Source organism: Ascaphus truei, chromosome 8 (assembly GCF_040206685.1).
Source record: "Ascaphus truei isolate aAscTru1 chromosome 8, aAscTru1.hap1, whole genome shotgun sequence".
NCBI lineage: Eukaryota > Metazoa > Chordata > Amphibia > Anura > Ascaphidae > Ascaphus > Ascaphus truei.
In genome coordinates this window covers 58,514,396-58,537,810 of record NC_134490.1, presented here as the reverse complement: position 1 = coordinate 58,537,810, position 23,415 = coordinate 58,514,396, and the positions used below count along the sequence as shown (strand labels likewise).

The 23,415-nt window shown below is 40.1% G+C and overlaps 1 protein-coding gene across 1 annotated transcript; it reads right to left on the bottom strand.

The window, feature by feature from the left end:
- Window positions 1–1,039: 1,039 nt before the first annotated feature.
- Window positions 1,040–23,175, bottom strand: C8H10orf143 (chromosome 8 C10orf143 homolog). Its single transcript, XM_075612210.1, has 5 exons — window positions 22,973–23,175; window positions 21,763–21,879; window positions 6,613–6,774; window positions 6,439–6,504; window positions 1,040–2,666 (listed from the first exon to the last, which is right to left on the bottom strand). The coding sequence occupies exons 2-5, from the start codon at window positions 21,853–21,855 to the stop codon at window positions 2,637–2,639; spliced, it is 351 nt and encodes a 116-aa protein (XP_075468325.1). The 5' UTR covers window positions 21,856–21,879; window positions 22,973–23,175; the 3' UTR covers window positions 1,040–2,636.
- Between the last annotated feature and the right edge of the window lie 240 nt (window positions 23,176–23,415).

The window sequence follows — 23,415 nt, the reverse complement described above, 5'->3', positions numbered from 1 at the left end:
GTTTTTTTTTTTATTATTCCCTTTCACGTGAACTGCTGAAGGGAAGTAAATCCGTAGAATCAAGGGTCAAATGCTGGGAACTGTCCTATGTACCATTGTGTAGCTGAGTTAGGGCATAACCTTGCCTACTGTGAGCCTCATACAGATGGTACTGTACTAAAGTCCCCCCTCTGACTTTTTCAGCTGGGTGCATGGACCCAAGAAATCTTGGGCTCATCCCACCTCACGACCACGCCAGAGGACCAAATGTGTGCCACAGTTCATCTTACTCCTACCACTGGTAGGATAGGCACTACACTTGATCTTAGCCAAAAGGCAGAGAAGCGACCAGGTGTCTTTACCAAATGAATGGGATTCCTCCTTTAAGTGAATTAGAACACCAAAAGATATTAACAATAGAAACATGGTTGATGGTTTCTCTTATTTCTCATGATGAGAGTAAAACCACCAAGGGCCGTTTTCAATAAACTCTGAAGTGTGTTACGCCTGACATTTTTTTGCAAAATATTTGGGGAAAAGCAGTGTTGCCCTCTTCACCCAATTCAATAAAGTGTGAAGAAATAACCAAAGTAGCTCCATGAAAAAGTTGGAGTCGTCTTCGTCCAAATGCAAATAAGTATGCAATCGAGTAATATTCACAACATGATTCATGTACATGCCATTCCATAAACTCGGAAGAGTTGTGATATGGCTCACGCAGCTCTCCGGATATCAGCTTTTTCTTTCACCTGGTCCAGGGTGGCTAATTTGGAAATCTAGATGGCGTTTAGTCTATAGAAAACATTGTCGAGCCGCTTGAACAAAGTCAAAATAAATAAAATACATACATTTAAAAACACAAGAACACTAACCTCTTAGTAACTACAGTGGTCATGAAGGCATGCAACATGCCTCAATGTCTGCTATAGTAACTACAAAGGTTAATAGTCAGCATTTCACCCTAACAATTTACCTCTTGCATGTCATACAGACTAGGAAGCCATTGCCGTGCACATACATGACTGTGACTGAGTGACGGCATGAAACGTAGAGCTACAGCTTATTGTAAAACATTTTATTTATTTTTCTCTTTCTGCCGCTCACTCACAGACTCTCCCTCTGATACCCTCCTGCTTCCTTCACACCAAACACAGACACAAAGGGCAGCCGGTCCCACGGCCCATTATATACGTCTGTTTCTGCTTAAAAATGAAAAATTGTTCAGTATATATACTGCCACTTTTGCTAAATTTGGGCACATTTTTCTCCTAGCTGCTAAACAAGGGCACAAGTGGAGCAACATACTGTACCAGAATGATATCAATGAAAGAAAATCCAGTTGAAAGCTATGGAATTTGTGCAAATATGGTACTTTACTCCATTTTGGCAGACAGGAGACATTGATACTGAACCATCACAGGTATTTGTGTCGGGTGCTACTGGGTCACAGACCGTTCCATGCCCACTAATTTCTTAACATTATTTGTGCTGAAAAAAAAGTACCAAACTATTAATTATAAGAAATAAAATGACATGCATTACAGCCAATTATTCTTGTTTCAGATGGTTGTTACAAAGAAACTGCTAATTTTTTTTTTTTTAAGAAAAAATAATTTTATTAAGCACAGGGAAGTTTAGCACCGACGGGTACGTATTTATAAAAGGCGGCTCGGTTAGTGATAACTGTGCACAGGTTTATTCTGCTTGCAGCCAAAATGTTTGGATCAAGTATCCAAGTTAAAAAAAAAAAAAATTGAAATAGACAAAGAAAAATATGCCGCCCATTGCATATAGATTATAATAAAAATGTTACAAGCACACAAAAATATATTTGTTTCTAATCCTTCTGAGAAAGTAACCAATAATATTTCAGCTTTTTTCCCCTTCATTTTATTCTTATTGAGGTTACTTTAAGCGTCAGATTTTAGCTTATACTGGCTGTATTGTGTGATGTATTGTAAAGAAACAAAGGCAAATTCAGTGTAGAAATTAAATATTCGTTGTTTTCAAGCAAGAAAAAGGGTTTTAAATGAAATTAGCTTGAATTTTACCGGAACTTTGTAACACCACAAAAAAATTAAGGAACAAGTTGGATCAGTTAATTAATCTGAAAACAATAATAAAAAAAACAAAATGGTCAGTGGTTTAACAATTTGCATCGCTGCATTAATGCCCTGTAAATCTGTTATAAAACCGGTTAGGTTTTGCATTTTATTTATTTTTTTACAGAAAAACTGTAGCAAAAAATAGAAATATATTTTTTGTATCTAGAAAGCTTACCCTTGTTTGAAATGTTTGCTCATTGACAACATGTAAGGAAAATTAAATTTCAGTATAAAAATCAATATAACATGAGGGACCTACAGTAAGAGAATAGTCTTCTAGAACCATGTACTGCCAGCAGTTGAAACTGTTGCGTGGAGTGGACATTCGTCTTATTATTCTGCATGCTCTCAGTTATGTTATACAGTTTCCGCACTGTAAAAGGGGTTTCTTGAAAAGGCAGCGGTGGAGGTAGACCAAAGAACAGCAAAAATTCTCACTTTCAGATGTGAAAAAAATAAAAATAAGAGTCTACTAAAATCCAGCAGCAATCTCGCTTTTTCGCAACTCGAACGCATATAAAACCCACACCATTCAGCTGTGCAGTTCATCTTCTAGATGCCCAGGATATGATTTATATGACCCTGAAATGAGAAATTTAAAAATCTCAACTTTATTAAAGAAATCAATTCTGACAACACACAAACAAAAGGGTCTGTTTTTTTTACCCTACAAAAGTCCTTCTGTGTATTTGTATGACTGTAACAGGAAGATATCATCACAAGTGGGGAATATCTTCATTATTGCTTGTTGCTACTGACAAACAATTTAATTTTTAAAAAAAGGACACAAAATGACAGATGTAGGAGTAAACAATCTAGTATTTCCTGCATCATTTATTAGGACTTGGCTAGGTCTAGAGAAAAAAGGTGAAATGGGAAGAGTGACAGAGAATGCAGAAGGAAGGGGGGCATCCTATTTAGCAATAGGATAAGGATAGCGTTCATCCCACTGAGGACAAACGTATCAATTCTAGTTGGCTTTTGCTCGAAACACGGTCTCTCCTCATGTCATGCTTATTTGATAACCTGGTTGCGGTTATTAGGGGTCTTCTTTGACGTTTTCCCTCTACTCAATTTTTTTTACACCCCCCTCTCTATGGGTGGGAAGGTGATCCCCTGTGGGTGGTAACACACTATTTTCAGCTCCTGGTTCCTGTGACACTTACTGCTGAAAGTAGCGCTGGTACCGTCCTCTCCAGGGGGAAACACAATGAAGGTTTAAAAATTGACTGGGTCATGTGAGGCAATAGGAACCGCAACAGCACGTGTCGTGGCTTCCCATTGGCCTGCATCACGCAGGGGATTAATATACACGGCAGTACCTGTGCTACCTTTCCTGGGATGTACCTGGGGAACCAGCGATTTTGTGCAGTTCAGCGACCCAGTTTATTTTTTATGCCCTTTGTTTCATTCTTTTATATTATTACATTTGTTATTAATACATAACAGTATAGCACAGGGGTGGGCAACTCCAGTCCTCAAGGGCCCCCAACAGGTCAGGTTTTAAGGATATTCCTGCTTCAACCTAGGTGGTTCAATTAGTGGCTCATCTGATTGAGCCACCTGTGCTGAAGCAGGGATATCCTTAAAACCTGACCTGTAGGTGGCTCTTGATGACTGGAGTTGCTCACCTCTGTGCTATAGCACATACTATATATAGTACATGTTTTACTTTTTGGCTTCAAAAATTACGTTTCTTGACTGCTTTTCGCAGTTTATTTTATTTCCCAACAAGGCCACATGTGTGGACTGAAAACGTGGCTCTGGACATATTACAATAGACAGGGCTGCAGACAGCTACATCTTTAAAGAGAGCAGACGAGACAGAAAAGATGATCTGAATTCAGAAAGTAGAGCTTCTCACTCATGTAATAATTAAAGGCCTTTGCTGGTAATTCTGTCCGTGCCTTGTGACCTGCAGTGGAGGTCACAAGAACCGATACTCTGGCGCCCCTCATGATATCTCCCGATCAGGCCTTTTTCTCCTTTCTATCGGGGGGGGGGGGGGGGTGGAGGAGGGGGATAGAGAGGGGGAGGGGGAAATCATGTTCGGAGCTGCAATTGGAATATAAGGACATCCTCAGGAAATTAATTAATGCCACCAGAAATCACAAGACCATGTTCCCAGATTGTCTGTGGCATGATATGGTTACACATATATCCAATAATTTTTTGGTTTGTTTTGACTATGCTAAAAGGAAACTGTCAGATACAAGAAAAAAATAAAGACATTATTATTATTTGGGGAAAAAAAAAATACAAAACAGGTTATCCCCTTGCTTCTCCGCGTTAGACAGTAAATCCACAATGCAAAGTTATGGTCACGGTGGCAGCAGGAGGCACAGATGAACAAAGCGCTTATAAAGAAATGCTGTGCTACCGTTGTCTTTTAAGAATTCACAGTGTTTAGTAGCCAGATGTCTCACTTGAAATTAAACCTTTTATCCTTTGCCTCCCTGCTGCTGCTCCAACTCTCTCGATAGAGCAGCACATGCAACATGATGCAAATACAAGCAGGCCCCCCCCCCCCCACTCCACCTGAGACTCACGGAAACACAGAACAATAAACTGGGGCAGAGAACGGATACACATATCAGTCACTATTTATTATATCACAAAACATTATCATTTTTATATAATTCTGTATTTAAAAAAAAAAGTTAAAAATATTTCTACATAATTCCATGTACTTTTTTTTTTTAATTTATATTTATTTTTTCGAACCTACATCCAGCACTTCTTGACTCGGTCAAGCCGAGGTGCACGGACCTCAAAAGATGAACATTGAGAACAGCATCCAGCACACTGGTAGGAAGTCAAACAGTGGGTGACTTTATTGGTAGATAGTGGGACCTTCCGCTGGGGTACCGAAATGTCGAGCTACCCTTAAAGTCTCTCACTGCTTCTGTAAGTGTGCTGGATAGATAGATACACACACACACACACACACACACACACACACACACACACACACACACACACACCAGAAATTAACAGATTTCAGGAATCATTCTATTACTAACAAGGGGGATACATAAGAAAAGACACAGAACCTAACATTGCATTCCATTTAGCAACATAAAATCTGGCCCATCGACGAGTATTTTCTCTTTATTCCACATAAACATTTCACAACTCAAGAAAGGTTTACAAGCTTTCCAAATTGAGTGTTGGAAGTCAAACACTGAATATCACATCAAATATGTAATACTACTGCTGTAGTATAACTAATAACAATTAAAACACGCAACATGAAATGCATAATGCTTGTTGATGGCTCACATTTATACTTTATTTAAAATATTTTGTTGTTAATATATATATATATATATATATATATATATATATATTTATATATATATATATATATATATATATATATATATAAAATATATATATATATATATATTGCATAGAAAGTTTTGCAGATACCATAAACCCAAAAGTGATTTTCTGACACAAACCTGGGTTAGAACTTTAATCTCTAAAAGATTTACATTTGCACAACTGAAGACGGCCAGCAGAGATCTATGTAAATGAAAGTAATTCTGTACTCTGTTTACATGAAACTTGCCTGTAACTCGCAGTGCTACATTGTTGAAATATAGAAGCATGCACAAAGTACTGTATCTTAACTGATCCTTAAGGATAGCGATCAGCAATAAAAAAAAAAAAAAAAAAGGAACCATAAAAGATGTCAGATGCTACATTTATCCAATCTCTGAGCTACTGAATGTTAGTAAAGAGATAGGCTCATGATAGTGACTGGCGACAGATCAGGTATGGTCAAATGAAATGCAACAAATAACTACCTAACGAGTGTTGCTTTGCTACACTGTTCTTCCCAGGATTTGATATATCATGCAGGCTGTCAGACAAGATCAGTCATCAGCTTTCTCCATTACTTTCCTAAATGCCCATCATCCTGGAGACTTCGGCAAGAAAATAATAGATGCGACTGCATTATACAGTTGCTAAATAATGCATTTCTGAATGTACGATATGCAATCAATACTGGTACACAGATAAAAATCCACTTCGCATGTCGCAATGTTCCATACTCATTATTTGTATGTTTAATATTTAGTCAAAATAAAACATAATATGCCAGTCTGTTATTTCAATGTACTCTGCTTCTTAAAATGCATTGAAAAATGTCTCCTTTCTAATTATATTTTAAGCCCGCTGCCTACCTACTAGAAGCTCTATCAATCTTCCTTTATTATTTACATGCCTTATTTCTCAGGAATGTAATTGTGGTTTTTATTAACTATGTTTTATAGATCTAATACTGTACATATGAACACGTTTTACATTTTTTTTTTATGTCAAGTGAGAAAGTTAATATACTTACCGATTCCCCAGCCATACATCTTTGGCAAGGTTGGCTAGAACCACCACTTTCGTGATTGTGAAAAGGCTAATAAACAAACAAGAGACAAAACATTATAAGGAGAGGTCATTACACTCCAAGAAAGTAACAATTGATAGAGTCCACTGAAAAATGATATTTGGACAATAAACATACCGCACAACTCAGCTGCATATCAGACTCGGAGACAAGTTCCTGCATAAATGCTTTATCTGGTGAAATCTGCATTTGCCAGTACACCGTGTTACAATCATTCACCGGGTTAAGTAAAATGCCATTTCCATTGGCAATGCTCTCCAAGCCTTTGCATATGCGTTTCTGTAAGAAATAAAAATGGAAAATCATATACCCACGTACATTAAATACAAACCTCAGCAAAACTCAACAAACCTACACACAAAGCTGAAAAGATTCTCTTTAATTTTATTTATTTTTTGCCTCAAAATGTTAACAATTTTTATATATGGAAGACAAATGTTTTCAGGGTGTGTAATATACAGTCACTTGACTGAATCTTCTATTCAACTGACCATGCTGCTTCTAACAGCTGCTTGATTATAAAATTATAACATTGTTCCATTCTTCACAATACTGTATTTGTTGTGTTTATTACGTTATATGTATCTTAAGTTATGAAGCGAACATTAACAATAGCATGGAAGGTATACAAGGTATGACTCAGTATTCTCAATTTATTTCAACTTCAATATATGTGTGCGTAAGTGAAAATGCATCTTTAATTGGGAAACTATATGTAGATGAATAAACACACATGTAATCAAGCATATTGTTCAAGTCCCACACACAGACAAACATCACAATAGCATAGACCGTACAAACTTCTTAGGGCGCGATTATAGGGCACGCGCGCTTGAAACATGCACTAGGGCTGGAGGCTATTGTGACGTGTTTGGGAGGCATCACGCGGCTGGTTTGCCCTCTCAAGCTAAACAAACCTACTTTTCTTCACTAGTCAACACGCACAAGTCTAATCCACACCGACTCGTCTCTGTCTTTGACTCTCTACTGCCTGTTCTTCCTCCATCTCACCTCAGGACTTTTCCGACTATTTCAGGGATAAGGTGGAATCCATATGTCAGGACATCCCCTCTGTATCCCGCTCCCATCCTGCACCTCTTCCTTACTCTCCTCCTGCATTCCTTGACCCTTTATCTGCTGTCACAGAGGAGGATGTGTCATTGCTGATCTCCTCTTCTCCCTCTACCACCTGCCCTTTTGACCCTATTCCCCCACATATCCTAAAACCTCTTGCTCCTACTATAATCCCTATGCTCACACACATTTGTAACTCCTCCATCTACTCTGGTACCTTTCCCTCTTTCTTAAAACATGCAACAGTCATACTATTACTCAAAAACAGCAAGCTTGACCCTACCTGTCTTTCTAACTATCGACCTGTCTCCCTCCTGCCATTGCCTCTAAACTCCTTTAATGTCTTGTATTCTCTCGCTTGCTCCATTTTCTCAGCACATATTCTCTCCTAGACCCTCTACAGTCTGGATTCCGCACCGCTCACTCCACTGAAACAGCCCTCACTAAAATAACTAATGACCTCCATGCTGCCAAAGACAGAGGTCATTACACTCTGCTCATATTACTTGACCACTCTGCAGCATTTGATACTGTGGACCACCCTCTTCACATTCTCCATACTCTTGGCATTCGTAACAAAGCTCTATCCTGGATCTCCTCTTACCTCTCCCATCGTACTTTCAGTGTCTCTTTTGGTAACACCTCCTCTATCGATCTGTCTGTGGGGGTACCCCAGAGTTCTGTCCTAGGACCTCTTCTCTTTACACACTCTCTCTAGGTGACCTAATCACATCTTTTGGGTTCAAATATCACCTCTATGCTGATGACACACAAATTAACTGTTCTACCCCTGACCTTACACTTGCTGTACAGACTAAAGTTTCTGAATGTCTCTCAGCTATATCATCCTGGATGGCCTTCCGCCGACTTAAACTTAACATGGCAAACATAGAGCTCCTCACACATTAGTGTTGGAAGTACTATCATTCACCCAGTAGCGCAAGCATGCTGCCTATCGTTTTTTCTGCAAAAACTCTGACACAGACCTTTATTCTCTCCCGTCTCGACTACTGTAACCTCCTGCTGTCTGGCGTTCCAGCCTCCCCTACAATCTAAGCTAAATGCTGCTTCCAGAATCATTGCTATTAGTTGGAGTTACACCGCTCATGCCAAAATACCCACAATTAATAAAATGACCCACTGCATAGGGGAAAATACAATTAATCGACACAAGATATTGTGATCAGGGAGGTCATAGCAGTCCCTTTAATACGCACTCATGGTCAAAATTGAAGGGAATAAAGTAATGGATATGAATATCCCCAGGAATGGCTGAATCAACTAGCTGCTCCATATACCAATAAGTAATATGGAAGCACAACGCACTAGCAGTATAAAAACAAAAATAATAAACTTTTAATAGTGTATAGAAAAAACGCAGAAATAAATCGAGAACATTGTATGCACTAGTGGAGAAATAAAATTGGAATAAAATCCCCAAAGCAGAAAACTTGTGTCCAGAAGAAATCAAACCAGGATAAACAAAAAGGTAAGAAACCTGGATATGTAGTAGTAGGTACAGAACCCTACAAATATTAACTACATTAGCCGCCGATCAGTAATCACCCAACATTTCACCAATGCGGCTTCTTCAGGGGTGATTACTGATCGGCGGTAACGCAGTTAGAGGCTGGAGGTGGAGAGAGCCCCGACGGAGAAGATTTTGAAAGCGGAGCTGCCTTCCAGCGAGATCTCGCGATACTAGGAGGACACGTGATGCGGAAGTGTGCGGCGGTCAGGGAGAACAGACGCCGGTACATGGAGCAGCACGGTCTCCTCAACAGGTTGTAACTATTGCAAAACGGATAGTAGCTGGCCGGGGCACAAACTGTCCGTACTTACAGAGTGTGAGTAGATTACCTATATGTTTATAGGATTTTTATATTTTAATAAACTGTACTGCACTATATCTGTCTCCTATCTATCTATCTCTATCCCTCTATGGTATTCAACCCTAATTGAGAACAAGTCCATCCAGGAGGGTACAGCACTTGGAGGGAATCTTACAAAGTGTGGGAAAGAAACATCCAGTCCCTATTCCACCAGATGACAAGCCAGTGTTCCAGATCCAACTTAATTGGAGAAAGGCTTATCTAAAACTATCTAATTGTGAGTGTATCTCTCACCAATTATATGTGACGCTATAAAGACATACTACTCTATGTTTTTTCTCTCCTTTTTGCGCCTAGGTCATTCTTCTACATTTTCCACATCACGGCGTTTGTGGGGTTGTGGACCTTCTTGGCTGCACTAATCAGGGAAAGGTTATAAATAGGTAACACCTCCTTAAAGTGTTAATTGTTTAGTATTGCACTGTGGTCATTTACACACCAATAGATATTATTTCATTGTTGTGCTTAAAATTCTTTTTTTCACATATATACATATGCTGAACCACTCATGTGACTCGGCCGGCGCGTGATAAAAACTATTTGAATTGTATTTTAGCAATTTACGCGCATGGTCGCTCTGCACGCTCGCACGCACTATGGGTGGCCTCATTGAGGAACACACATTTGTGTTCGTGGCGCGCAACATCACGTGCCTGCACTTTAATCGCGGCCTTAAACGACCAGGAATAGATCTTCAAACCATCTTGATATTGGTATGAGTGCCATGCTTATAAAAAATCACTGTGCCACAGCAAAGCAGATGCTCTTGGCTTCTGATTTTGTCCTGAGTGCATGTTTGTCTTTTAAAGGAAACTTACATACAGTATAACTTTTACAACGATCCCGCCACTGTGCCAATGATTACCATAGTGGCGATTCTGTAGGGTAATGCAATTAATCCTAATCTGAAAATCCTATATCAGAAGGGAAAGCAGACCATTTTTAAAAAGGTTTGTTATGATGGTATGTAGATATGTGGAACATGTGTGCTGCAAGCTAGTGCATTCTTTCCTCCTCTCCTGCCCTAAGAGTGAAAGTTGAGGCCCCAAAAAGTTCTATCAAAATCCACACAGTTCCTTCATCAGAAAGTACTACTCACATATCCCACTTTACATACTACGCACAGCAGCAACATGTAGTAATGTCCAAGTAAGTGAGTATACTGTGAGAATGATTTGATCTGGCAGGAAACCTGGTTTGGGGACAGTGCGAGCTCAAATGTGTTTGTGACTTGTTACACTTTCCACATGTAGGGGCCTATTCTAGTAGCTTTGATTTTATCATTGCGAAATCGAACGTGTTGGCATGTTACTAGCTCATGGTATGAAATTTGTGAAAACAGTATTCAGTTAAGGCATAGTTAAGTTTTATATACCGTTTGTTAAAAAAAATTGACTTATTGCACTCGTTTCTATTTGCTTTACAAGCGAAATGCCCGTAACGTGCGATTTCCCTCCATCAGTCTGGAAGAGCGGCGCAGAGAGAGAGCCTGCATCTCTCTGCACAGCTCTTACAGGTGATTTTTCTGTATTTATTTTAACAACAGGATTAAAGCAGGGTGTCTCTGGACCTGAACCGCTTTACTTTCAGGTCTGGGGAACCCCTGCTTCCCGAGGTACACGCCTCCATATCGGGTGCCGGTATCTCCTGCAAGTTTAAATGTCCCGCATCATAACCCTTGTGATTACTTTTATATCTGAAGCACTTATTCCTATGACCTGTTATTTATATTATTTGTTATTTATATGATTACAACATGTATTACTACTGTGAAGCGCTATGTACATTTATGGCGCTATATAAATAAAGGCATACAATACAATACAGGGACATTTAAACTTGCAGGAGATACTGGCACACCATACTAGGAAAAATAGGAATATGGCGCACAGCCAAAAGAGTGAGTCAAAAAATGATTACTTTATTAAGTCCATGTTAAAAAAAAACGGAGATGTAGCAACCCTTGTGAAAGCGTGAAGAAAAAAATACAAGTTAGGGTTCAATGTAACAGAATAACAAGTGAGTTTATTAGCATACAGATGCACACTTGGATGGAGACAGCTTAGGCAAAGCTGTCTGCCAGATATACAGCATATTTATACCCTAATACTAAAGCTCACGCCCCCTTTATGGGGTGACTTGTACTTCATAGAAATAACTAAAATTTATATGAAAAAACAAATGAATATGAAAAAAACAGCTAAAATCCTTATACAAGCTCAGTAACCTTTCCCCCATATACGCATCTGTGTGTTTGTGTATTCTGTAATGGGGGTGAATGTGAGAATGATTTCTATCTCTGATTCCACCAGACACTTGAATGTTGAGAAGTCGATTCTAACTCTGATCCCACGTCTCAGGGCTGTACGCTCCCTCCTTCCTTTGCAGCTGGGCTGGCCAGGGCTGGTATCAGTAAACATTGCTGAGAGCGAAAACATCTTTCAAACCCAAGCTGTGCTTTCATGCAGACAAACATCAAAAATGGATGACACAGACAGGGACAAGACAAACAAAATGGCTGACAAGAACAGACAAACAAAATGACTGCAAACAAAATGGCTGCTTAGATCCTAGTGCTGTTTACTTGAGACCCCCACTATGCCACTCTCACCCTCCTACGCATTTCGTGCACGTTGCACTTTATCAAGTAGTCCACAGACAAACCTTTAAGTAAAATGTCAAAATATCCTGTTTCGCACCAAAACACGGTGACGTCACAGCATCCCACGTGGACGTCACGCCAGTCCGCGCATGCGCACAGAACGAATCCGAGGGCAACCCCAGGAACTCCCAATCTGCCCTCAGTTGAGCCCATAGGCACAATGCGTACTCGCGAGCGGGACCCGCCACCACTGACGTCACCCGTTTCCACGGAAACGGACATAAACAAAGTTGAATTCTGTGTCTGGATATGAGTTCCAGCACAGAAAAAACATTCAATAAATAAAAAAAACTTTATCAAATAAGTACAAAAATGAAAAAAATCAAAGACAAAACGTAATAAAGCAGGTACTGTAAAACAAACGTAAGTATAAAGAAAACTGGGGCGCTCCCTTGGGAAAAAATAGATGAATAGGAAGTGGTCACAATTCTTTACACTGAACAAATTACAACATAAATGTAAGTAGGGCAAGCCAAAGAAATGGTGATATACTAGCCCAAATCTATTATGCTGCTCAGCCGGAAAAGGATCATCCCTTGATCCTCAAATAGCAGTAGGTCACAAAGTTGGTTGAGCGCAAAAGAAGAGATAATAAGTACAGTTAGGAATATGTACTACTGGAAATAGCATATAAAATAGCATATAAAATAGCAACGATAAATGGGTACAATCAAAGATATGAACCACTGCCAACAATCATTGCATTCATGTGAAATGACAGTGGTTTGAAAGGTAGGGAAGGGGGAGGGGGAGAGGTGAATGACGGAATATTTTTTTAATATTTTGATTCAGCTTCATCTTATTGCGCTCAACTAACTTTGTGACCTATGGTAAAACAAACCCTACCTCCTTAGACACAGGCATGTATAGGACTACAATCATAATAAAATATAAAGTATAAACCCACATCAGCTATGCTAGATGCAGTCAAGATGCATCACTGATTATAAACAGTATTACTAAATAAGACACAATAGAGCATAAATCCAAAATAATGATAAATATAAATGTAGAGAGATGGAACAAAATGACAAACAGAAATGGAACAAAAATACAGATGTAGAATAAGAGGTAAGATGTACAAATATATATAGAAATTAATTCATAAACTCCTAATTATAATATCATTAACACTACTACTACATTTCATATTAATATAAAAAAAAGGGCTGCTCAAAGCTCAAAACGGAGAGCAAAGGGACATATAATATAAAGTCAATGATATGTAGGACAACTGTGGTTGAACGTGAGGGAGAATCCAAACGTGGGATTCGGTATGCGTTGCTTGGAGAAGTGACCGAAGACAGAAACGGGCTATATTAAGAAGCTTTACTCACAGTCCCAACCATACTCTTGAGAAAGGGCTTTTAGAGCCTGAAACGCGTAGGAGGTTGTTTTTTTTGTATTTTGTTTGTCTTTTCATTGTTTTTATGTAGTTAAATAAACGTTTTTATTTGTTCCACATCTGGTGAGCTGATGGTGCTTTATTCCTGGACGCTGCAGTCTCATACCAATCCCTATTCTTCTATATACATTTCATATTAGCCCATGTCCACAATTTGATTTAATGAAAGGACACAATTCATTGACATTAGTGTGGATATTCATTAGAATAAATCATAATCCTCTAGATACATCTGTATTGCAGCTCCCAACGCTGGTGTTCCAAACCCTAAGAATAATGGTTTTCTTCAAAGTAATCTCCAGAACAGGATATGCAGTTATCATAGATATGGAATGTTCTTTATGAATACTGTAGTATCATTGACACATTAATAGAAGATTAAATCCACAAATGTATGAACAATTTTAACTTTTACATTTTGTCAACCTACATATGGCAGTATAGACAATTCTCATAGTGATATCATTGATCAAATGAATAACATCGACCAATTATCCACTAACCATACGTATAAGTAAAAGGGTCCAGATCACCGTCTTACATAGTTTGATATAGTTTCTTCCTTGAGAATAATATTTTACTATATACAGAGATATAGTTAGAAATTTTGGAAAAAATACAAATCCAGGAAAAAAATCCGGGAGAAAATACACATAGATTGATTTTCTAATGAATGATGAATAACCACAATACAATATTAAACGAATCCAATTGAAGGTAGGGCAATTAATTTTCACTGTACCCTTATCAATAAATGAAATTCCCTGAATACAGAAAGACAAAGATATCCTATGGAATATTAGATCATCTTAAAAAGCAGCCCAAATTCCATTCTATATTTAAACCCTCTGGGGCTCATCCTCAATAAGAAAATCCATTGTGCCTCTCTGCGATCTAGAAATGTAATGATATCCCCTCCATGTTCTTTCAATTTGATTTTATCAATCCCCATAAAAGGTAAAGTTCCTAATCGCCCCATCCTTGCATTCACAAAAATGCTTAGAAACAGGATGCAATAAGTCCCCTTTCTTGATCAATCTGTTCCTGTATCCTTGTTTTCAAGTTTCGTGTTGTCCTACCAACATATCTTTTTTCCACATCCACATGTAAGTAGGTATACTATGAATGTTGAATTACAGTTAATAACATGATTAACTTTGTCTTTTTCATGTGGAATGTGGGAAAAGAAAAAGCTGGATGGTTTCATATAGCTACAGACATTGCAGGCGCTACAGCGAAAAGAACCCTTAGTGACAAAAGTGTTGGCCCGTTGATTAACCGTCGAGATTTCTCTTGGTGAAACATAAGCTGCTATGGTTTTAGCTTTGTGAAATACGCACATTGGGCCTGATTTTACATAATCACTTAAACCAGAGTCCATATGTAATAAACCCCAATGTTTATGTATGATCGATTTGACCTGGTTGCTCTTTTATTAAACTGTGATATGAACAAAGGTGTATCTGAACTCTGGATGTTTCCCCATCTCCCTCATCTCTTTAATTACCTTCATCCCAGTGTGCCTCTGTTTATGCGTAATATTGAATGCATCTACACGTTACGGATCCAGCGCTTGAGCGCTTATACCACTAAAAACTCTTTTTCTCCACCCCATACTGGGGCCTGTACCTCGGGAATCAGTGGTCCCCGAACCTGAAAGTAATGCAGTTCCAGTCGGGAGACACTCCTGATTTAATCCTATGTTATTAAAATTAAAAGTAGAGCTTTATTACCTTAGCGGATAACTGCTAAGATCATGAAGTGGGTTAACCACCAGTACTCGCTTTGTTGGTGGCAGGGGGGGGGGGGGTGAAGTTGTAGTTGCCCCAGGTGGGTGTTTAGGCCACATTTGGATGAGGAGCAGGAGCCTTCATCCCAGCAAGGGTAAAATGCACATGGATTAACTATAGCGTGCCCATTGATAGCCAGATTGGCAATCTGTGCCCCCTGTTGAAGGCATAGGTAATCACAGTTACAATCAATGAATTTCTTGGTTAGTGTCTGTTTTTATTGTATTATGTGGGGGGATTTTGCCATCACAAATGGGAAAAAGCACTATTAGCCATATTTGGCAATTAAGGCTATTGCCCATTTGTGTGTGTAGCGGGAGGGGTTAACCCCTTCATTACCTTAGCAGTAGTAACCCCCCTCAAAACCCTTCAGGGAGATTCAACACCCACCCTGGGGCGACTATAACCTTGACCCACCCCCTTTGCTCGCAACAAACCGGGTGCTGCTGTTTAACCCCTTCATTACATTAGCGGTTATCCACAAGCTAATGAGGTCCGGCTGTTATTTTATTACATAGGATTGAAGCCGGAGGTCTCTGGAGCGGATATTAATGTGGGTCAGCTCCGGAGACCACCAGCTTTAATCCTATCTAGTAAAAATAAATGATACTCTGTCTGATGCAGATTGCTAATCCTTCCTCGCCACCCTCTAGGTGGCGTAAAAAAATACAGAGTTTGTCAGCCGCGATTTGCATCTCGGAGCTACTGTACCTGAATAGCAGTTACTAGCAAAAAATGCACATTCCCGCTTTTTTTTTTTACCTACTGCATTGTCCTGTTTTTGCAAAACAAGCTGTTTACAGTTGATTATGACGTGCTATCACAGCTTTCTGAATAACTACACTTTACAAACGTTAAGTCGTTTATCGAAGCAACTAGAATAGGCCACAAACATTCTTCCTGTAAATATCTTTTTAATGATGGTCTATGAGCCGTCATGCATCACTGTCAAGGTGGAGACAAAAATGACTTTACTATATATTTAAGAAACACGCGGTCAATAGACCATAACTAATGTAAAATATATGAATAATACTCAGGATTCAGAGGATTATCTAGAGCAACTCTTCTTTTTGGACAGGTGACCCTTCTGCTTTGGATTAGATGTGAATCATTTAATCCACCAGTGGCCCAGAGCTCCCACAGCACGCACTAATGGACTATACATTTGCACTTAGCATTGGAAAATGCTTCAAGATACCATCAAAATTAATTCTGGTCTACTAACTGTTGTGACCATATGAGAACTGTATCCTGGCACCAAGTATAACAAATCAGTGCACAAAAGATAGATCCCGGTGACAAATTCAAAATTAGTTAAAGTCTCAAAGTACAAAGCCAAAAATGTTATATATAATAATAAAAATAAAAAAATCTGCTTGCTATCAAAATGTATGTAAAATACTAGAAATGACAGTATCCCATAAATGTTGGCTATGTTAGCACAAATACATTATGTATAACAGTTTCAGGTGACAACCAACTTTCCACAGTATGGTGAAACTATTTTTTGAGCAAATATACAAGGAATAGTCACCACAGGTGTTTTTCAGTTCCTCACTGAACTTTGATAACCAAATCTTTGGAGTCCTACGTTGTAGCTAGGGCCCACCCTCAGGCTGCGTCCCCAGTACCTTCTACAGCACACACTACGCGAACAAGCAATGCCCCTCAATCAGGCTGGGCCCACTACATACCTTGGCGCGCATTTAGCAGCCGCGCTCTACTACCACCTTTTGCAAAGACAGGAAAACTGTCTTTACAGCTTACGACGGAAGGGTGGCCACGCCCCCACCAACGGTTCAGCCAATGAGTGCGAACCAGACGCGTGAGGTCATGGCCACGCCCCTGCAAAACCCCTGCCATGCCCCCCGTCACAATCTCCTGCATCTCCCCACAGACTGCAGATTGCAGTGAAGCGCTGTGTACACGCCGCGCCGCCCCTCCGCCGGGTGCGCGTGCTACAGTGCAGACTGGGACCGCAGCCTTAGAACTAAGGCCAAGTGTCTTTGCTCTACAAAAATAAATACGAAAAACGTATGAAGCAGATATAGAAAAAAGCATCCATATAACAATTACAGCTTCTAATAGGATGGGGGTACGTTTCTCTACAGCCATATTCACACACAACTATCCAGGGCATGATGTCAAGGTGCCATATTGAATGTTCCCCTCAACATCATCCTTAGGGATCTGTGTATCAAGGACAACGTGGAGTAATTATGGGGCAAAATATCTGCACCATATGTAACAAAGAAAAAATCCCATTGAAAGCAATAGCATTTTTATCTCTGAGATAACTTGTTTCAGATTTTGCCCCAGAGTTGCACCACTTTTGCCACCATACATATAGTCCCCTTATTCTGTCACAGATGCATCGTGCTCAACTAATATTTTCTTCACATTTCCATTTGACAACTGTATTTAGTTGGTTGATGTTTACTTCAGGGAATCCCAACCCACTTTATGAACGTAAAAATACTATTGCTGTGGCAGAGCTTGTATATTTGAATTTAACATTTTTTTTAATTCTATATACAAATTTAGAAGTTTACATTTATGAGCTATCCAAAATAAAATCAATGTAACAACCTTTCTGAATCTATTCACGTGCTGCAGGATGTTCTATGAAAGACTATCACGTACAAGTACATGTTTGCCAAATTCTCTTTTTGGAAGCGAGCACGGATTTTAACAGACTGGAAAAAAAATGAAACAATTTATTTTATAAGATTGATGGGAAATATATCAACCTTAGTTCTTAAAATGATTCAATGTAATCTCATTTATGGTAATAAATCCGACCGTAGCCCATGATTTTACAAAATGAAAAAACAAACAAAAAATACTTTCTTTTACAATGCTCCTCACCCAAGTCTGTAAATGTCACTTGAGAACATTTTGCTATGCACAGAGTTGTTTTGTAACCAAGGAAACTCAATTTACCAAGCAGGGCTACAATGTTCTGATTTTCTAGTGGGATCAGACCCTTTGTCTTGCTAAAGTTTCACATCAACATTTGAAAAGCTACCTTGCATGTCCTCATCCCCCCTAAGAAACTAGATCTGAGAGGGAAAGTTAAGAAATGCCTTTGCTTACACTTCTGTGAGTCTCTCCTAAGCCCATTATGTATATTATTATATACCTGCCGAATCGGACGATTTTGGCCAAAATTCCCTATTGAAGCAAATGGGAAATTTCTGTCAAACATACACCGCATGGCCAGCCTTAGCGGGGCCCAAAGCGGCACGCTGACAGTGGCGCTCCTTCTGTGGGAAAAGTGAAGGGTACTTACCTTGAAGAGCGCCCCTCCTCCGGCAGCATCATGCCATCACAGCGGCATGACATCAAGTTGCCAACGTGTCATCATAAGACGTTGTGGCGTCAGTCACCATGGCAATGCGACACTACACAAAAAAAACCACACACACACAACTCTCTCTCACCTTGGCACTCCCTCCTTCAGCTCACCCGGTCAGGCGGAAGTTGGATTCCAGCGCCGACATAAGGAGCGAGCATGGGGCCCCCGAAGGCGCGATGCCCAAGACGACCACCTTGCCACAAGGCAGGCCCTTAGTTACACCCCGATCGGCTGCTTCAGGGGATGAAGAATAAGGCCCTTAGTATCCACCATGTGGACGTATAACCGGTTCCCCAAGTCTTAAGATAGCATATTATATTAAACATATTAAACTACTGAGGCATTGTTGTGACTTTATTACAATTAAACATGAAAATTACCTTTAAATTTAGATGAATTTAGACGCTTTCCACCATTTTTTTTAATCCTTCCTACCCTCACCAAAAAAAAACAAAACAAAAAAGGGATTTATCCCTCAGCAATAGGTGATGAAACCGTCAACCCCCCCCCCCCCAAAAAAATAGGCGACTTAACACTTTCGCTGCAAGGCGGTCAGCAACACCCCTCTAGCTGCGAGACAGTTAAAACATATGCCCCCATGCCACAGGGTCTCAAACCTCCAAGGACATTATTGGTGGTCCTTGGAACCATCTCCAGTACATTGGGTCTGGTCTGTGATAGACCACTTTGCATCCTTAGGTGGAGGGAGCCAAGTGTTAATTCCTGCAAAAATATCTCAGAAGTGGTTGACCTCAAGGAACCACCAGGGTGATACAAGTTATCACCTGCAATGCAATTGCTTACTTGTGTTTTCACACTATGGCGAGGCAGCATTAGCATGCGTGCCAATGTGCTACAACAACTTATGGCCCAGTCATGACCCTTGATCCAAAGAGCACACACAAACTAAACAAATTATTAACAATAAAATTGCTGGATGTATGTACAAGGTGAAGAGGGGGAAAAAACCTTTAAGGAATTTTAACTGTGATATATAAAAAAAAAAAAAAGAAGGAACGTCAGTTTATTGCCAAAAGTTCCCCTTGTTTTCTACATTCTGAACCATTCACAATACTACATAAAAACCAATTACGATTGTAAAGAAGAGTCAGAGCACAGTATTGTATTTTCAGGTCTATAACTTGTAGGCTATGATTACCTTTGTGTTGCTTTAGCAAACATATTAACCATTACCCATTGGTCTACAGGTCGGGAGCAAGAAGCAACAGAAATTACATAGTTTTATATCTGTGCTATTGCATTTTATTACAATAGAAATGGGGGGAGTTGGGGGTGGGGAAAGTAGAGCTTTTCAGTGTGGGGCTCTTATTATGGATTACATTTTGTTTTTGTTTTTAAATACAGAATATAAGCAGGGGGTCTCTGGAGCTCCAGAGAACCCTTATTTAAATCCTATATTAAAAATATGAAGAAAAACGGCTTGGATTGCTCCTTTAAGATGAAAGATAAAGGAAAACAGAATTGTCTGAACAAAATCAATCACAAAATGTTAAGTGTTCTTACTTTAGTGGTGCAAGAAAAAGTAAGCGCAAACCCAATAATATATCACAAAAAAAATAATTAAATAAATTAATATCACCAAGAGGAGATGCTGCTGGTGTGAGGAATTTCTCAATCCCCCAATAGGCAACAAGAGGAGCACACAAAGCGCAAGAACTCCTCTCGTGGATGAATGGGGGTTCACAGGAATCAGATCAACATGTATTAAAAGAAAAGAGAAAGATCATAGTACAATACAGTTTAATAAACAAAAAAAATCAGAGCAGTGAGCTCCAGTTCACTCACATGCTCCACGATTATAAACAGCAGTGTAACCAACTCAGGGTTTGGAGCGACGCCGATAGTACAGCTGCACACGACTCTTCTGGATAGAGTCTGTCTCTTCCGCATCCAAACAGCGTCTGACGTCACAGAACTTCCTCAGCTCTCCTCCAATGGTAAGGGAGGTGGCAGGCTACGAGGTCAGCGTCAGCGCGATGGTCTTACGAAGGAAGAACAGCTGTTTCACAGGGAACGGCAAAAGCTCCACACACCTCACGAGTCTCTGCGCAATTTCAGATAACCCTACGCGTTTCATCCGGGTATTCGGACTTCTTCAGGGGTGTATGAATACAGACAGTCTCTCAACATTAAATAGCCCCCAAAAGGGGAGGGGAAGGGGCGGACACAGCAGCATCATAACACGAACCATGCCCATAAGGCAAGAATGTAAACATACAGATAGCAGCCGATATAAACAAAATAAAAGAAAATAGAATGGACACACTTGATAATAGGCATGATATAAATAATCAATGATACATATACACAAGAATTATATAATAAAAAATAAAAAAACTTATTTTATTTTGTTTATATCGGCTGCTATCTGTATGTTTACATTCTTGCCTTATGGGCATGGTTCGTGTTATGATGCTGCTGTGTCCGCCCCATCAACTGCCCTTTTGGGGACTATTTAATGTTGAGAGACTGTCTGTATTCATACACCCCTGAAGAAGTCCGAATACCCGGATGAAACGCGTAGGGTTATCTGAAATTGCGCAGAGACTCGTGAGCTGTGTGGAGCTTTTGCCGTTCCCTGTGAAACAGCTGTTCTTCCTTCGTAAGACCATCGCACTGATGCTGACCTCGTAGCCTGCCACCTCCCTTACCATTGGAGGAGAGCTGAGGAAGTTCTGTGACGTCAGACGCTGTTTGGATGCGGAAGAGACAGACTCTATCCAGAGGAGTCGTGTGCAGCTGTACTATCGGCGTCGCTCCAAACCCTGAGTTGGTTACACTGCTGTTTATAATCGTGGAGCATGTGAGTGAACTGGAGCTCACTGCTCTGATTTTTTTGTTTATTAAACTGTATTGTACTATGATCTTTCTCTTTTCTTTTAATACATGTTGATCTGATTCCTGTGAACCACCATTCATCCACGAGAGGATTTCTTGCGCTTTGTGTACTCCTCCTTCTTACTTTAGTGTAAACTAATTTATGGTCCTTATAGTCCTACATGTTATAATAATAATATATAAAGTGTGGAAAATACATCGGTAACCTTTAGAGAAAAACATACATTGTTTGGGTGCGCTCCAATATCTTCTACATATTGACGCTTCCGCATATTAGCCATCTCCATGTGCACAGCCATATCTTCACAAACTTCCATTCGTTTAGACTCTAAAGGACGCTCCTGTGTTGAGATCACATGCAATAAAACATGTTGACGAAAAAGAAGTTTAACTGTAAAATTACACTTCCAATACAATGGTGCTCTTATAATATGAAAGAACAGAAACCCAAAATAATTTCCACTACAAGCAACATAAATAGTTCAAGATACGAATTGCTGTTTTGACTCAAAAGTACAACGGAACATGGTCAGCACTTTTAGATTTTCGTTTGCACATGAGAGCTGCTTACTGCTATTTATGCATAGCACTATTTAGGTGACATTATTCCTTTTTTCATGCATCGATAAATTAAAATAAACCACAGCGATTGTAATGACTAATCCCAAAAGGTCTCTGTCCCATCTTTTCATTGTATCTCCAATAAGGTTCTCTTCATAGAAGCACATTACTCTTCTACTTTACTTTAGGACTGTATTTGTTCATGCCACCTTTCAAAAAAGTATTGTAAAGCTCTTTAGAGCACATTGTCCTTTGACTTCATAATTTGGGAAAAAGTTAAAAACAAAAAAAATAATAGTATATCAGGATATACCTGAAGGTGAGCTTCAATTTCCTGCACCTATGAAAAACGTTACAGAAACTCTGACCGATATATTGTAATAGAGAGTCACAAGGTATTGAGGCCAGTGCATAATAATATTCAGTGGCAATGGGTACCACCACATCTTTTGATACTATTTAGAAACCGACATTTGTAATTCTGTAATCCCTTCACTGCTGAAAAGTTTAGAAAAAGAGGAGGGGGGGGGGGGAGAGGAGAGATAGATAAGAGGGGGGGAGAGAAAGAGGGGGGGGGAGAGAAAGAGGAAGGGGAGAGAGGGGGAAGAGAAAGAGGGGGGGAGAGAAAGAGGACGGGGAGAGAGAGAGGGGGGCGGGAAGAGAAAGGGGGGGAGGGAAAGAGGGGGGGGGAAAGAGGGGGGGGGAAAGAGGGGGGGAAGGGAAAGAGGGGGGGAAGGGAAAGAGGGGGGGAGGGAAAGAGGGAGGGGGGAAGGAAAGAGGGAGGGGGGGAAGGAAAGAGGGAGGGGGGGAGGGAAAGAGGGGGGGAAAGGGAAAGAGGGGGTGGGGGGAGAAGAGAAAGAGGGGGGTACTCACCCAAGTTATCTCTGACAGGGTTTGCGAAATGTGTAAGTGTGTGTATGAGTGTACGTGAGTCTTGTGTGTGTGTGTGTGTGTGTGTGTGTGTGTGTGTGTGTGTATATATGTATGTTTATGTATGTGTATGCATGTGTGAGTGTGTTTCCCACCCCGGGCTCTGCAGATCACACACTCCTGCACAGTGTATTCTGTCTCCCTGCGTCTCGCGCTGCTCCACTGTACCGGCCCAGGCTGCAGCATTCCAGCCAATCACCGAGCCGCGCTGAAACCCAGTTGACATGCATAGACCCTACCAGAGTGAAGGGGGGCGGGGTCACCGAGGAGAAGCAGAAGGGTTAACTCCTTCAGTCCTGGAAGTGCTAAATAGGGGACTTGCCAGCCCCGTACTCACAGGGTACAGTGACTCAAGATCTGAAGGTCCCGGTCCAAATTAGGGCGTT